The following is a 16,928-nucleotide window of genomic DNA, read 5'->3' as shown; positions in this document are numbered from 1 at the left end:
TGAACTCTGACTCAACTTCGACTGTAAAGATTATCGGACAGTGGACTGGTCTCCGTAAATGGTCATAAAATGAAATATCCTGACTGGTCAATTGGTTTGCGTAATTTGTAGATGTAATAGTAATACTACCACTACTACAGTAATATGTGACAGCCTACGGATGCATGCAAGCACACCGCGGCAACTCGTACCAGACTTCGAAAGTACGGTTACCAAGGTTTTTGCTTTTGTGTGATGGGAGGACGGATCCACCCACGCCAGTCTCCCGGCGGCCTCTTCCTCGGGACTGGACTAGGCTGTTTTGATGTGGACTGCATTTTTTTGAGTTGCGTATGAAGCCGATAGTAGTATGATAGACGAAGCTTAACTGTGCAAAAAATCGCTTCGTAGTATTATATACTCCGTGCATCTGCATCTCTGTACGTAGATATGCAGATACCTTCCGACTCCTGAACGTCTCCACGTACTGTACAAGACTCTGTACGGATGTCGTACGAGACTAGCCTACGGTGACGCTCTCTTGGGACCAAATAATAGCCTCTCATTGGCCACAGCTGCCACTGCCGGGTAGCTTTCTCCAATCACACATGCAGATCGGCTATAGCTTTCTCTCCAGGGCCTCCACTTTTGCCCGATCGTGGAACGAGTCGACATCGTCTCGTATACCCAAAGAGAGACAAAAAGTGGCTCSGAGGCATTGCACTAAGCCCGACTCAGTATAGTGCATATTTCTTTTACAGCTCCCGTCTCTAATTCGCCCCATACTTGGCTATGGGGTACGTCTCTCGCGACTTGTTACCCACGTAAGTAACTGAGCTAGCTGGCTGACTGGAAGCAGTGGCTGGTGGCTTTTGATTGCGCTATGACAAGCGACTAGCGCAAATGCGTCTGTCTACATCTGCACTCGACTGGCACTTTCACTTGCACCTGCGGTTGGTCAATAGGCGAGTCTCGTCATCAAGGCAGTCAGTATGGTACGCAGAAAGCCTGAACTCGAAAAGTCGCAAGTGTCGTGATCCGGTGCTTGGCCCGCTGCACAGCTCCCATGCTAAGCCACATATAGAGTAGTGCGACTGACTGCACTAGTCACCAAGCTAGAGGGGGCCGGCCCTGTCGTATTAGTGGGCCTAGATAATCTCAATTTCCACTTGCTAGTTCATTCTAAAATTGCCGTGCACTGGGCACTGTTTGCAGCCACCACCACTTATCGCAATTCGCGGCCGTCTTCACTCTTCAGCTTCACGATCATCCAAACAGGTTGCCATGCGACAAAATTTCTGCTTAGCGCGCGACCGATATCGCGAATAATGGATCCTGCACTGCTCGGATACAAACCGCTCAGCCTCAGCCTATCCGAAGTTGAAACTCGAAGGTACACACTGACAACAAAGTGATTTGACAAAGGAGGAGCACAACGACCATGCGCATGGGTAGCGGGTCTCGCCTCTGTGGCCACTGGCGGGCCACGAAGGAGGAGAAGAAATAACCGGCGGCGGCTCACGTATCCCCTCCAGCATTGATCATTTCTCCCGAATCACCTCCTCAATTTTCGTCGATAGCATTATTGCGTCGGGTTTTCCGACATTTTGGCTTTTGTACGTCGTAGTCATAGCACGGTTATGTAAAGCAAGGTCGATATCGGATAGATGGTGCTGCATTATCTTTACTTTGTCGAGCTTGTCGAGGATAGTCCTCAGTCGTTAGTATAGTGGCAAATTATCGTAGAAGCACACTGCATAAGAAGAGACGAGATAAGTCAACTTGCTTGCGTGCAATGCAGATGGTGGGCAGAGACGAGTGGAACCAGACAAATGCGATAGAGTCAAGTCGGCTACGGCTCCGTCGTCGGATACGATCCGTGTTTTCTTTCCCCCTTCATTTCTGCCTGTCACGCGAAACGATCTAACTGGGAATTTGTGGTTGGTCTGATCGAATCATCATTCATCGTCATTGTCACGGACTTCTTGTCAGCGCTCCAGACTAAGTCGACTGGGTTAGGTTTGCTTGTCATGGGGGATTGATCATTAGGGTGTTCCAAAATACACGCGGTAGATGGGGCAGGATCACAGTCCGGAGTCCAGTCCCATGTACCCAAAGGCCCCAAGCACCCAAGGACCCAGTCGGTTTTCCTCAGCAGTAAAGAAACCCCCAATCCGAGTCCCAGTGGCGCATCGTCTAGTGGCTATCCGTGGGACCACCACTTGTCCAGTCTAAGATGAGACTAAGGATGGTGTCGATATGGGAGTTTTTAGCCTGGCAGTTGCTGTTGAATTGTTCATGTTTTCGACAAGGTGTCGACAGGAGTGTAGTTCTTCGTAGAGACCATTGCAGTGTGTCGTAATTTGTCGTTCTCGTCGTCTCACGCGCAAGGAGGAGACTGTGAAAAGGAAAGGATTGATAGATGGAGAAGCAGAGAATCCGAGCTCCTTTCCTCTTTCCTATTCCCACATCCACTGTTCCACTCCCGCCCAGTCGCTCTTTCCTTCTCAGCGCTCAGTGTCGTAAGGTTCTTTCCCCCAATCCGGCCCGTGCTTGTCTTGTCGATCCAAACAAGCAGCCTTTGGGCAAGTGGGAAAGTGGGCAAGAGCGAACGAAGTGGGCACCTGGCACCTGCCCTGTTGGCTGTTGCTAACAGCACCCTACGTACTGCCAGCGTACCAGCGTACCAGCGTACCAGCGTACCAGCGTACCAGCGTACCAGCGTACCAGCGTACCACTAGGTAGCTGCCTCCTCCTGCCTGCCCCGTCCACTTTCCAACTCCATCGCTCCTGCCTGCGTCTACCTGCGCCTGCGCCTGCGCCTGCCTGGCTTGTACTTCCTGCCTTTGACCAGCGACTGCACTATTCCTAATCAACCCAAGTCGCTCCCAAACCACGTTACGGGGCTCTTCATCTTACTTTAAAATCCTTAAGTAATCACCATCTGGCACTATCCTTGTCACTAAATTGTTTTACATCTCTCCTCACCTGCCAGCCTACGTCTCCTCCATACCAAGTCATTCCCATACTGGGTCCCAACTCCCTCCGGTCTGTGTTATCCATGGATTCGGTCCTCTTACCGGGGTACAAGAGCGCGACTTTTTCCATCCTGCTCCTCCAGTAATCAAGACAATCGTCCGCGCGATTACCGCCCGGTCCGCTGGGTCTACTCCTCGTCTCTGTTTTCCTTTTGGCTAGAACGTGACCTCACGCGCACTTACCTCCTTCATATACTTTCCTCCCCTGCGATCGCGTTCCCTCCTTTGTCTGTCTTTTTCGATTGTATCTGTCATCATAACGCCCCGTCGAAAAGCTTGACTGTATCACCTTCCCACTACGGAAATACCGACATCAAACTCTTTCGAGCACGTCAGGAGTTGCACCGTTGGGCATCAAATAGCGTGGAAATTGAGAGGCAATTATTATTGCTTACCGCACTCCTCAATCAACGCAAACTACGACGTTGCTAGTCATATGTCGTGAGGACTAGTGGTTGTTGACGATTCACTAATCGCAATAAAGGTTCTACGGCCAACGTGTGACCTTTGAACAGTACCGCGTCTGCTATTCAAGGTGGCTTTTGTCTTTTCTGTTTTGTTGTCTTTTTCTCAGTTCTGTCTACTTCCAAATCAGTCTCATCTCAAAGCCGTTGAACATGGCTGGCGGCACAGCAGTGCTGGAGCCGACCTACCATGGGTATGTGGCTACGACGCAAGATGCGCTGATTTTATTTGAGGCTTGTTTGACTGGTGTGTTGCCTCACGTGCCGCGACGACCGCACGATCGGGAACGCAACCATCTCGTTCGCAGTGGTAGTGTGTTTATTTATGAGGAAAACACATCTGGAATCAAACGATGGACAGACGGCGTGACATGGAGCCCAAGTCGAATTCTCGGCAACTTCTTGGTTTATCGTGAACTCGACAAACCATTTCCCCCAGGCGAGAAGAAACGTGCAATGAAGAAAGGAAACAGACGCCCAGTTCAGGCGTCGCGCCCTGGAGAACCTTATCCGCGGTCAGATAGTAATGGTCAGTCTTATTCACCCACGACACCAGGGTCAAATTTCGGTGGAGATCGCCCTCAGCAATCCGACGTTGAGCGAGCGTTGGTTGGCTCGCTTGTGGATTCCTACGGTTTCAAGGATTCGGGGCTTGTAAAGAAGACTATGAGTGTTACAGTGGCCGGAATAACCCATCATTTGGTGTCTTATTACAGTGTGGAAGATGTGATGAAGGGCATTTTGAGCCCACCATCTATGCACGACGAATTGCGCTATATCAGGCCCCGCGCCGAGCTGATCTCAAAGCAGAGTTTTCGCGCTCCAATCGATGATGTTGACACAGGACTGGAAAATACGAACGATCCTTCGCAGGCCATGTATGGATATAGGACCGCTATGATGCCCACGCCAAGCTATGGAATGCAAAATACACATTCTTATGACTATATGCACAGCTCGCCATATGGATCGCATCCGACTCAACCCGCCCCAATTTCGTCATACGCCAGTGGACCGCTTCCTGCTCAATCCGCATCGAATCCGTATCTACCTACCCCTTCTAGCGTGTCGCAGCTATCCGTCAAGCAAGAGCCCGATCAAGGCTCATACCGTGCAGGATCCTATGGTGCCACATTTGATACGATGGGTCAGAACCACCTGCCCACAACTCTACCTCCTGCCATGAATGCATCTGGCATGCCCAATGCTTTGGACCGCCACCGCCATCAGCAATCCAGCAGCCCGGGAATCTACCGAAATACTTCAATGTCTGCTCGTGGAATCAGCACGGATGTGGCATCACCAACCGAACCGCATACATCTACTACCCCATATTCTCGAAATAGCTTCGGCATGCCACCACAGATGGACGCCAGCAATCACCAGTCATTCGAGCATCGTAACGTCACGGTTGCGTCTTTTGATCCTACGATCCCACGCCGGGAGCCAAATAACATTCCGTCATTCTACACCGGCGCTGCTGATCGACAGAACTACTATACTGGGGTGGCTCACTCGAATTATCCAACCGCGCAACCCATTTCTGCCTGGACTACGACGGCACCAACCCACCCTCAAATGTGATATGATGAAACTTTTCTCCCTCTTTTTGTCTTGTTGTAACGGCCTATCGAAAATCGATTAGTGAATAATTGGCAGGATCAAACAGGATATATACCCTTCTTTTGTTCGAGTGTTTTGCTTTTTGCGTGTGTCTGTCTTTTTTCAGCATAACTATTTCTTCATCTGTGGGTGTTCGGGTGTGGTGTGTGATTTTACGTATGGGACGGGTGGTTGGCTTCTCAACAAGCGTCAGGGGAGATTTATCTAAGGTGTTGGCTTTGGTCACAGCAGCAATTTTTCATTTTCTCATCCTCGATTTGCATTCTTGACGTGTTTACGAACCATTATTCGGTCGAAATGAAAGGGTTAGGTTGGGCGGCTTTCTGAATTTATTATACGCACTGTTTATTCGCAATCTGTTCCAAGTCATCCATTCTGCTTCTTATATCTAATATCTGCCTATTCGCTTGATTCAAAGACCATTGAGCGGGTCTTCTTCCGTTCCTTTATCTTTTCGTCTTTTCAAGAGACGATTGCAGAGGATGGCTGCGATAGTCCTACTACAGAGTACGCTTCCATCCTTATGTATCCTTCTCGATATTCAGGTGTCTCATCAATATTAGAAACAACATTATTGCCTCGATAGAGAACTTATCCCTTCTCATTTTGATCTTTCCCGTCCGTGAATCAAACCTTGAACAGCGTAGAGTCACTATCTAAAGTCTGAAGATATGATGCATATGTACTTATCGATAAGGACCGATAAAACTCACGTGGTGATAAGATTAGCCTTCTTATCAACGAATTCGAAAAAGGAAGCTCCAACGTTCCTAGTTTGTAATGGTTTTGACATCCCTGCAGGTTTCGCTACTTCATCGATTACTTGCGCCGAATCGATTTTTGCGCATGCGAAGATTTCTCTCTCTGTGTGAGCCATGGGTTCATCCCTTTGGTCGTAGTAGCAGAGGAGCCAGGAGTAGATGCTCCAGGCAGTACGACTGCTACAGGGTGTCTCCGCATTACTATCATGTCATCCGAACAGCACCTCAACAGCATTTTCAAAGATGTCACTTTTCGTGTCGAGGGAAAAGTCAAAGAGCTTCTACTATAATCGATGAATTGTCACTATCATCGCCGTCGGTTGCATTGGGTGCAGATTCTACGATATATGCGCTCTCCACAGCTCCCGGTAGAGCTGCTATAGCTATTATTAGGATTTCTGGACCGGCATGTCTACAGGTATTTCCCTCTTTCTGAACTCAGGGGAAAAAAAAGAAAAGCGAAGCAGGCACTGATGATATCGTTGGTAGATTTATCGAGCACTATGTCCTCGAGCGCGAGACCCCAAGCATCGCATGGCGACCTTACGGGCATTGTACGATCCAATGCAGGCTCCATCGCCGAATACACTCCTTGACCCTGGCGCCCTGGTACTATACTTTCCCAGTCCACGAACAGTGACAGGCGAAGACATCCTTGAGCTGCACGTGCATGGTGGTCCGGCAACAGTCAAAGCCGTGCTGGGTGCGATTGAGAAGTGTAACGACATTATACAGCCCGAAGAAGATCACCGTTCCTCCTCGCCGTCATCTCTGATACGATATGCCGAACCCGGAGAGTTCACGCGACGCGCTTTCATGAATGATGTTCTAGATCTACCACAAATTGAGGCACTAGGCGAAACCCTCAATGCAGAAACCGAACAGCAGAGACGTCTAGCTGTCCGTGGCGCAAATAACACTCTTTCTGCGCGCTATGAGGATTGGCGCCAACAATTGTTGTATGCAAGAGGAGAGTTGGAAGCGTTGATAGACTTTTCGGAGGATCAGCATTTTGACGAGTCTCCGCAAGAATTAATCGGCTCGGTTTCGGCGCAGGTGGACATACTTGGGCAACAAATTAGATTTCACATTCAGAATGCGTCAAAGGGCGAGTTGTTGCGGAATGGAATCAAGATTGCATTGTTGGGCGCGCCGAATGCCGGGAAGAGTTCTTTATTGAATCGTGTCGTCGGCAAAGAGGCGGCTATCGTCAGCACGGAAGAAGGGACGACACGAGATATTGTGGATGTTGGTATTGACCTTGGCGGATGGTACTGCAAGATTGGTGATATGGCCGGACTGCGGTCCTCCAAAAATACTGCGGAGAGAATTGGGGCTGTCGAGTTGGAAGGCATCCGTCGCGCAAAGCAACGTGCGTTGGAATCTGATGTCGTTGTGGTAGTTTTGAGCGTTCAAAAGGGTGAAGACAAGACATCGTCACAGCTAATAGTCGACCCCGAGGTCCTTGAGGCTGTGCATGCATGTCAGGAGCATGGGAAGAGTATAGTGGTTGCCATTAACAAATCTGACCGGTTGCCACGGTCTACCAATGCGCGGGACGCAGCGGCGGACAGCTTGGTCCAACAGGTCCAAGCTCTGTTCAAAAACGTTCCCAGTAGTCAGGTCTTTTCAATCTCTTGCCGAGAAGCCGAACAGAGCGCCGGTCTAGGATCGAATACAGCAGACCCTGGCAATATACAAACGTTCCTACGCGGGTTGATATCCGTTTTTGAGGAGATAGCGACACCAGAAGGTATGGGAGGAAACGATATGCATGATATTTCATACTGGGAAGACTCGCTAGGAGTCACACATCGACAACAATCCAATCTAAAACAATGTCTGGAACATTTGGAGAGATTTCTCAATGAAACAAAAACGAGCGACCTGAGACATCAGCAACAAAAAGCACCAATCAATAATAGTACAACCCAATCCGTCTATAACAACACCAGCGCTGATGCCAATTCCAAAGCCAAAGTCTATACTGATACCCAATTTCACGCCCATGCTGACGCTGGTCAAATCCAAGCACAAACGCCGTGTGATGCCATCTATACCAATAACCTAGAGGAAAAATACAGTGATAACGAGAATAGAAAAGTCGATGATAATTATACAGTCACGTTTGACGCAGAGCCTGAGGTGGACATCGTCACAGCCGCGGAGAATTTGCGATTTGCAGCCGAAAGTCTAGCCCAGATTACTGGGCGAGGGGGGGCGGATGTCGAGGATGTTTTGGGTGTGGTTTTTGAGAAGTATGCTCCTCTGTTTTTTGCGTAATTGAACCACAAGCTGAACATCCTAATAGATTCTGCGTCGGAAAATGAAGAGGCCAAATCGAATAATAAAATTGCCAAAAACTAGAAACACACGTTTCCTCGTTATGTCTTGTCGTGAATCATTTTCGTGGCTGTTGAATCAGACTATTCGTCTTGTCGCTGGTCTTCTTCCGGGCCATTATATCCTCCTTGGCTTTGGAGTGTGAATCGATAGCCAGATGATGGCGGAGTTGGCGGGTTGCTGCTGCTGGGGACGTTGTAACCTCCTCGACCCATTGTGATGATGATTGATGGTTGATGGTAGGGGTGATAAGGTGTTGACTCGAAGATTGATGTTGTCGGTCTGATCCTTGACTATATAGTCGAGTTTAAGTAGGCAAATGTATGATACGGTCGTGAGCAGAGTATAAAGCAAAGTCGTAAAGAGTCTCTGATTAGGAATATAACTCTTGAAAGATGTTGTAGTGTTGTGTGAAGAAAGAAAGTTTGAATGAACATTCGAACATGAAACCGGGGACAAAGCACCCAGACCATATTTATATATCAATTGACCTTCATATCAAACCCATCAACACAGACCAGACCCATCTGGGCTATGAACATACAATATCAAGCCACAAACGGAGATGACCAAAAAAAAGCCACGCAGCCAACCAGCCGTTGAGGATCCGGTTTCGTGTCCTATGACTCAAAGAACACACTGCATAGCCCTTCCTTAGTTATTATTTGTTTTACATACATTTTAAAAAAAAGCCCCCGAGACATGATGGGTTAGGCTAGAAGGGATCGTTTCGTCTTTGTCTTGAGAAGAGCCTGGTTGCCTGGCTTGCCCTGTTTTTTTGCCTGCCTACAAATTACAGCTATGTATGTACGTATGTAAGTCATGCTATATTTACGTATTGTTACCCACTTGTTCCGTCAGACCTGAAGAATTGCGGATCGGAGGTTCCCGTTGATCAAACTGTCGCCCTGCATGAGCGGTGCTAAGTGCTTATTCTATTCTATTTTTTTCTTGGGTTTGTGTCAGTGGAGATGGTCGATATACTTAGTACTTGAAGCTGAAGTAGATAGTGGGTCCTGGCGGGTTGTATTGTAATTACGGTGTATAGTGTATTTGTCAACATATTGGCGCCATGGACTCGATGAGATGGTTATTGGTCTATGATATTAGTTGCACCGTCTCTGATTTTCCCTTGCCCGTGCGAAAATAGCTCAGACACTACGTTCGAATTCAGGGAAGATATGACTATCATCACTAGTCGCACAGAAGAGGAAAGCTATGCGGACAAATCTCAAGCAAGCAAGTGCTCTGGCAACATTGTACCCAAATACGACCATTGTATACATATCAATCTCGATCAGTCGAATAGGCATGGAAACGCTCTTATTCATCAATACCTTAAGCCACAATAACTTTCCTAAATAGTAAGTTGACCATCATCCACGATTAGTCACTCCCCCCTCTCTCAGCCACGATGTGAACGCTGAATCCACAGTACCGGAACCAGATAAAGTACTCCGGGAGTCCGTATGGAGTACGTAAAACTCAAAAAGCACGTTTTCTTTAACGGCTCAAGAGCAAAAAAAAAATCCCTGACCAAACACGAGCCAAGGAGTCAGTGTTCGAGATAGTGTAGCCAATCAACATCCATGACTGTCTTGTATATTGAGATGATGACAACAAGTACGTAGAATAGGGAGTTCAGAGGGGTCTGGGTGGTCCCACAGAGCTGGAAACGGCGGGAGTACCCTTGTCGATATTATTAGACTTGGCTTAGCACTAACAATATCCACGGTATGGACAATGACACCTGAACACCTAGGTAGACAAGGTTGGCCGGCTCAGCCGGATTGTGGATTTGAAAGCAAGAGTCACGTTACATCATGGAGATCTCTTTTCGCTGAGTAATTTTATAATATGTAATACACATCTCAAGTCAGGTGTCAAATGTATTTCGGCACGCGTATCCGCAGTCTGCATCCCATCACCTCCGCATCGGTATCCCGAAATGGACCCTTGTAAAATATGATGTACCCAGGTACCCAATGATATCCAGGAGAATGACTTTAATCTCGGCGATGAACTCAAAATAAAATACGCACCTGGATCAGCACAACTCCTCCGAGATTCTCGATGACGATGAATGGTTACACATGAAAATCAACAGTCGTCACCGAATTTCCAAAGTCGCCGTCCAATATGAGCGCGCCCATTATAGAGAACTCGATTCGATTCGAATCAGGAAATGAAGCTGTACTACAAGTGTTTATTAGTGGCACAGCCTCGACGCCAATGAGCGCGTATCGATTGGTTTGTCACTGACACTATGCAATCAGTAATCCGATCTAAATCCAAAACTTACTCCGCGATTTGTCTCTGGAGTCGAACTATTTCGGGGCGAAATCTGGCGCCGGCTGGGCGCAATGATGTTGTTCGTATTGACGTATTTATACGTACATGTACGTACAAACGCAGGACGTACCGAAAGATTCCGTAAAGGGAAATGTTCTAGAAGGGCTTCTCCTTTCCTCGAGGGAACAGGAATCAGACGTATTTACCAGCTACACCGAGAGATTACTCATCTGCGAATACGTGCTTAGTGATTCGTTCATTTCTTGTGTTCGCGACATACCTAGAATAGAAAATGAAGAATTACATAGCCACAAGACAGATACGAGACCAAAGCTATTCTCGAACATTATCAAGACTTATTATGTTTCAATCTACAAACATCATTCGACATCATTCTACTTGGGTTTATTGATATTCGTGATGTTCGTCATCGTGGTCTCGTGAATCATATGAGTCATTAAATGTCATGTTCTCGTGCCAGGCTCCCGTTCAAGAGACCAGTCAGGTTTCAGTGTGGCCTAAATGTTGAGGCACGAATTACCTATAACAGCACATATACGATTGAAACAATGTTGCCTCCAAATAACTAATCCAAAAAAAAAAAAGTAGGTAAATATCTAACTCCCCGAGTCTCGTCACAGACAACATCGAAACATATCAATGAGCTTGCAGGCAGAGCAACATTCCAACTTTCGTTCGCCACCCGCAGTGCAACAGTCAGCCCTACAGGAAAAGGTCGTCCATACGCAGTACGTATAATTTACGTATCTTACAAACCCATACATCATGCATGTGTCAACAAAATGGGGCCGAGCTAGTAGTATGTATGTATGTATGTAGTGTGTACATGTAATCTATGTATAACTATACCGCGCGCTTTATTGAATTGAATTTCGTGTATTTTCCAAGAAAGCGGTTGAGCAATATATATCCCTGCAGGCCACGAGCATACAAATGTAAGTATTCGCACAGGCACCAGATCGTTGCATCCTATGTATGTAACGTAACACCGCCAACTAGGCACTACGAGCAACTCTACCAGATTCTATGGATAGATGGTATTCCGTGCATGGGGTCCAAACTGCTCCGAGCCAAAGGGTGCAATATATCCATGGACCTATCTAATGTGAGCCGTCTTGTCCGTATGTGTCGTCGAATCGCGATGTGTAAATGGACGCGCGATGAGCGCGAGACGGGAAATTCCAGTCTCAGCTGACATTTTGTGTATGTATGTTTGTACGACTTTTTCTTGTGAAAGTCTGCTGCCATGTGGTAAAGTAGTTTACTCATCACGATGCGCAGTTATCAGGGCGAGGTATGTAGGTACACGATTTACATCGCATGCATATTGGTAATTACCATGGGAAGCAATCCTGGCAGCATGGTAGTAGGTACGTACTATCTAACAGGAGCTTCTTGGCTTCAGCTGTAGTGGTGGTGTGTCCTAACCCGTCTCTCGGGATCCCAGGGTATGGGACCCCCGACAATTCCATCCAATCGCCGTCCAAAAGTAGCCGAGTCCGCATCGTCGAGCGTTAATTGGAGCCTTAAATCCCAGCTGTCATTGTCCAGATATTTACGCCCTTTGGATCTGTTGTTAGCGTTGAAGCGACGGTATTGTACTACTCGTTAGGGTGATAATACGTTGCGATCACAATGACCCGCTGTTTAGTATTTACACATTTACGCTTGAATGGGTTGGGTCTGGAACGGACCGAGAAACTCAGAATATAAACAAGCTCCAATCAGACGAGACTCTGCATCCACTGTTCTAATTGCATCTTGATAATTGTGGATGCGAACTTGAATGATATCAATAATTGAACCAAGTAGCTGAAAGGCACACTATCAGAATAGCCTACTAAGTAAGTCCGACAGACCATCCCGCATCGAGAAAATGCTACTTCCACAACCATTCTACGTCTGCTAGTTTCAATGTTTCAGGGAATATTTCAATCAGGGTCCATACTTCTTAGTACGTACTTGCAGGGCACTGAACCACTGAACCGTGCTGCCTGACTGAGCAGCGTGCATGTGTCAAATAGCAGCTTCCTGCCTCCCAACCGGACCCGGAAGGTTACTATATTGGGAAAGTGATTCGTGGACTCGTTTTTTCATTAACCACACGACATTTACGACGTTGATGTATCTGTCTGTCTTGACAGGGGTTGGTGATATGCAAGGAGAGCCAAGCCTTCTAGAAGGACGCGAGAAAAATACGATTTCTGAGATTTTGATTGGATACAGGGGTATACACGTCGTGGTGGTGGGGGGCTAATATATTCACCCTGACAGCACGCGAGGGGCTCGATTTTCTGTACATACATACTGCGTACCTAGCTAAGCACCCACGTGGTCAATTTGTAATTCTCTCTTATCAGGGTTCTATTAATATTCCTGATCAGGTATGATGTCCACGGATGTGATGGATGAGTTCGTCCGTAAATACGTTGGTGTACGTACACCCGCGTGACAGGCTGGGGTATGAACATTGATTATTGAATCCATAGCCTTGGAATGATCATGACTACATACGCTTGAGAGGCGTACATGCATAGCGCGCAGCTCATTCCTCGGCGCCTACCTACATCAACGTCCTCGTGTTGCATATGCACAAAGAATTTTCTAGAAGCTGAACTTCTTTTTCTGGCACAATCTCGTACGAAGCACGAACAAGCCAAAAGTCTCGCTTATCTCGTCAAATGTGGAAAATTGGCAAGGGAAATGCTCGTATCTTCGGAAAGCCTGAAAGATTCTATCCAGGGCACGGTGATCTCCGAAGTATGACAGGTTTGACAGCTATGTTTCTCCGAAGAAGATGCGCGCATGCATGCATGCACGTATGAGTTTTGTATCCATATCTACTGCCTACTCTACGAGACATTGACGCACAGCTCAGATCATTATTCGCAGATGCGTATATTGTTACACCAATTTTTATTCTTAGAGTCAACTGTCACCACACCTTCCAGGTGAATACACTGACTGTTTGTACTACATGGCAATCAGCCCGACTAGACTCCCCTTCTAGATTTGGTCATATTTAGGGGCGATCTTGTTCGAGATGACTGTTTCTGATGATGCTCTACGCTCACCACACCGTAGGGAGATATTGTGGCACTGCTTGAATTGCGGTTTTGGCGAGTCGAGTAAGAAGACCTCCAAAAACCTCACTGTCGATCAATTTCTGGGCAACCTCTTGGAAGTCTTCAGAGTCTCCTGCTATGATTGTAAATTGTGCTTATTTATGTATAAAGTAGAAGAATCATCATCATTATATCCAGCTATGTACATTTTAAAATCAACACTGCTCAACTGCAAGCTACTTACGCTGACCATAAGCCTTGGTAGCGTAATCACCCTTGTGGACAATCAAATCCTCAGGACGGTAGTCGTGACGTCCAGAGAAGTAGCTGTCGAGAATGTTCTTGGTGCCCTGGGCATAACGGATCTGAGCATCGATGGAAGTACCAGACATGTGAGGAACCATGGCATTACCGCCACCCCAGGGTCCTTCAACGTAACGGAGAGGGTGGTCCTTGGGAGCGGGCTGAGGGAACCACACGTCACCACCGTATCCACGCAAGTGACCGCTCTTGACGGCCTCGGCAACATCTTCCTTGACAACAATGGCACCACGAGCGGTGTTGACAAGCCATGAGCCCTTCTTCATCTTGGAGATCAACTCCTTGTTGAAGAGACCCTTGGTCTTCTCGTGAAGAGGGCAGTTGATGGTGACAACATCGCACTGAGCGAGCATCTCTTCAAGAGAGTCAACGCGACGACATCCAATCTCCTTCTCAACCTCGGGCCTCAGGGGCTGGTAGTCATAGTACAAAAGCTCCTTGCAGTCGAAGGGCTTGAGGCGGCGCAAGACACGTTCACCGATACGGCCAACAGCAACGGTTCCGACGACCTTGTTCTCCAGGTCATATTCGTTCTTGGCAACAGCAGCGACGTTCCAGTCACCGTTGCGGATCTGGTCGTGTGCAGGGACAAAGTTGCGCACAAGAGTGAGGATGGTCATGACGACGTGCTCAGCGACGGAGACGACGTTAGAACCAGTGACCTCAGCTACGGTAACACCGCCGTTGGTCTTGTTGGCAGCGTCAAGATCGACATGGTCGGAACCAATACCGGCAGTCACAGCGAGCTTCAGGTTCTTGGCCTTGGCAAGGCGCTCTGCGGTGAGGTATCCAGGATGGAAGCTACCGTCGTCAGCATTAGATCACCTAAATCGCACTGGTTCTACTTACGGAGTGGTGATGATAACTTCAGCGTCAACCAACTCCTTCTCGAAGACGGAGTCAGGACCCTCCTTGTCGGAGGTGGTTACCAGAGTGTGMCCCTGGTCTTCGAGCCACTTGCGGATACCGAGCTCGTTCTCAGTGGTACCGAGGAGGCCGGGCTGCTGTTTGGCATGCTCGCCGCCCTTGATACAGTCAGCTTATGTCAATTACACATGGACGAAAGAACTCACATCATAAAGGACCATCAACACTTTACCCTGTCGGGTGGCACTTGCTGTTAGTGTACGCACTCCAGAAAAAACAGGCGTCCGCTGCAGGACAGGAGCCCGCCATTGGCGAGCAAAGAGCGATGCAGCAGGACGCTGAAATGTACGGGGGATAGAGCGGGCAAATACCATGATTGATAGAAATGTTTGTTATTTGGAATAAACAAAAAGAGATCGTTAGGTTCTGAGAGGAGGGGTGTAAAGGGGCTTAAGTATCTGCAGTCGTCAGCCAATTGACCTAGTAGGGGGACTGCATGCAGGGAAGAGCAATGCGGGGAAGCAATTAGGGCTATCATTGGTGGGTAGGACAGAACAATGATAACATAGACATGATATGATGCAATGGACGTACCTTGATAGAAGTATGAAAAGAGTAAGCCGATGATGGAAAATAGTAAAGAAATATATCAAACAGAAACAGGGCGTAGCGCCCATTATATAATTAATCTACATCCACTCAGAGCCAGCTCGCCTCAGAGAGTTGTACGACGCTCTCCTCATATCCCCTCTTCTCTCACCACGTAAGAGGACAGCTTCGTGCCACCCCACCTACCATCATGTCAATGCCCGCAGAATTGATTGACACTCGCAGGGAGCGCTCGGATGTATCACCCAGCAGCACGCAGTAGTTGCAAGTGGGAAATGCACGGATAGCACGGTTGTAGAACTTCTTGATTCAGCAACTTCTTCCCACATCTTTGCCTATTCGGGAAAAACCAGTCCTGATTGGCCGATATTGTCCTGGAAACTCCACCTATGCTGTCTTCTGAGCCAATCATGATGCCGTTAGCCAGTGAGGGGTTCCCCTCACTCTAAGCCGAATTCGGCAAGACACCATGTGAGGGGAAGCTCGCCGTGAGGGGATCCCCTCCCGACTGCGGCCAAATTATTCCCCTCCATCATTTACGTGTCGATTCTTCATCTGCCATGTTGCTCCTCTGTGAAGGACCTTGCGAGGAAGACGCTTCTTTCTGTCTTCCTCCCTACCACACTGTTACGACTCGCATACTGCCACCATGCTACGTGCCGCGCGAAAATGATTTCTTCTATCGCTCGTCTACAACGACAGTGTCATTGAGCTGACGAGCCTTTTGTATTGTCGCAAGAACAGACATTGAAGATAACAACAGCACGGACAGGTGTATAGTGCATGGGCTATCTCATCGCAGCTTCCACTTGCTTGACGGGCACCTTCCTGATGTGCGGCGTGCCGTTGAAGATGGCTCTTCATTTAAGACAACAGTGCAGGCGAAGAGTTTGACTATCACGTACATGGACAGAATTAACTGGGCTAAGAGTAAGCGCCAGAAATACTTGCAGAGATTGGGATTCGAGCGCAACTGCCTAGCTTGTGAAGATAGCCCGGAGAGCAGAGCCGGGAGGAGAAACGATTTGTCTTATCTCGACTGAAACAAGACCTGGAGGACCGTTGGACCTTGATACCGAAGATTCGCCGGAAGAGACATCGAAACTAACCCAGAAACTGGCTGCGACGCAAAAATCTGCTGGACTTCTAGGTCAATAATTATGTCATTCGTACATTATATGCACTCCGGCCGTTTCATCATCTACTGACACTTTCCAGTTATTACTACGCGGCCAGACTTTTCATTCGACTGGGAGATACAAGAATGGCTTTACGGTGGGGCGAGAAAGGGCTGGAGGTTCATCGTCATTGTGCGGGAGAGGACCATCCCGAGTATTGGACTACCTTGCTTTTACAGAGTTGAAAACACTTTGAAGCAAGGTATGGGTATTCGACGACCTCATGGCTGCTAATCTCAACACCCTTGGTCCTGTTTCCAATCGCTTACTTTGAGTTGGGAGAACTCCAATTATTCGATGAATAATCATTATCTCCGAACTATCCGTCCGCGAAGTGAAGTGCTGTTGTTACGCGCATTTACTATCC

The 16,928-nt window shown here is 47.8% G+C and overlaps 3 protein-coding genes across 3 annotated transcripts; 2 read left to right on the top strand and 1 right to left on the bottom strand.

The window, feature by feature from the left end:
• Nucleotides 1-3,634: 3,634 nt before the first annotated feature.
• Nucleotides 3,635-5,065, top strand: BHQ10_008105 (uncharacterized protein; the record flags this gene model as incomplete). The annotated part of the gene is made up of 1 exon (XM_040880875.1): nt 3,635-5,065. One exon carries the CDS (start codon nt 3,635-3,637, stop codon nt 5,063-5,065), a length of 1,431 nt encoding a protein of 476 aa, XP_040736608.1.
• Nucleotides 5,066-6,399: 1,334 nt separating this feature from the next.
• BHQ10_008104 (uncharacterized protein) lies at nt 6,400-8,148 on the top strand (the record flags this gene model as incomplete). Its single annotated transcript, XM_040880874.1, has 1 exon — nt 6,400-8,148. One exon carries the CDS (start codon nt 6,400-6,402, stop codon nt 8,146-8,148), a length of 1,749 nt encoding a protein of 582 aa, XP_040736607.1.
• A 5,443-nt stretch (nt 8,149-13,591) lies between these two features.
• BHQ10_008103 (uncharacterized protein) lies at nt 13,592-15,148 on the bottom strand (the record flags this gene model as incomplete). Its single annotated transcript, XM_040880873.1, has 4 exons — nt 13,592-13,722; nt 13,831-14,708; nt 14,757-14,932; nt 14,981-15,148. The coding sequence occupies 4 exons, from the start codon at nt 15,146-15,148 to the stop codon at nt 13,592-13,594; spliced, it is 1,353 nt and encodes a 450-aa protein (XP_040736606.1).
• Between the last annotated feature and the right edge of the window lie 1,780 nt (nt 15,149-16,928).

The sequence above is a fragment of the Talaromyces amestolkiae genome (genome assembly GCF_001896365.1).
Source record: "Talaromyces amestolkiae strain CIB chromosome Unknown scaffold18.1, whole genome shotgun sequence".
Classification (NCBI taxonomy): Eukaryota; Fungi; Ascomycota; class Eurotiomycetes; order Eurotiales; family Trichocomaceae; genus Talaromyces; species Talaromyces amestolkiae.
Note: the sequence above shows the minus strand (reverse complement) of the source record. Positions and strands in the feature narration are given on the sequence as shown.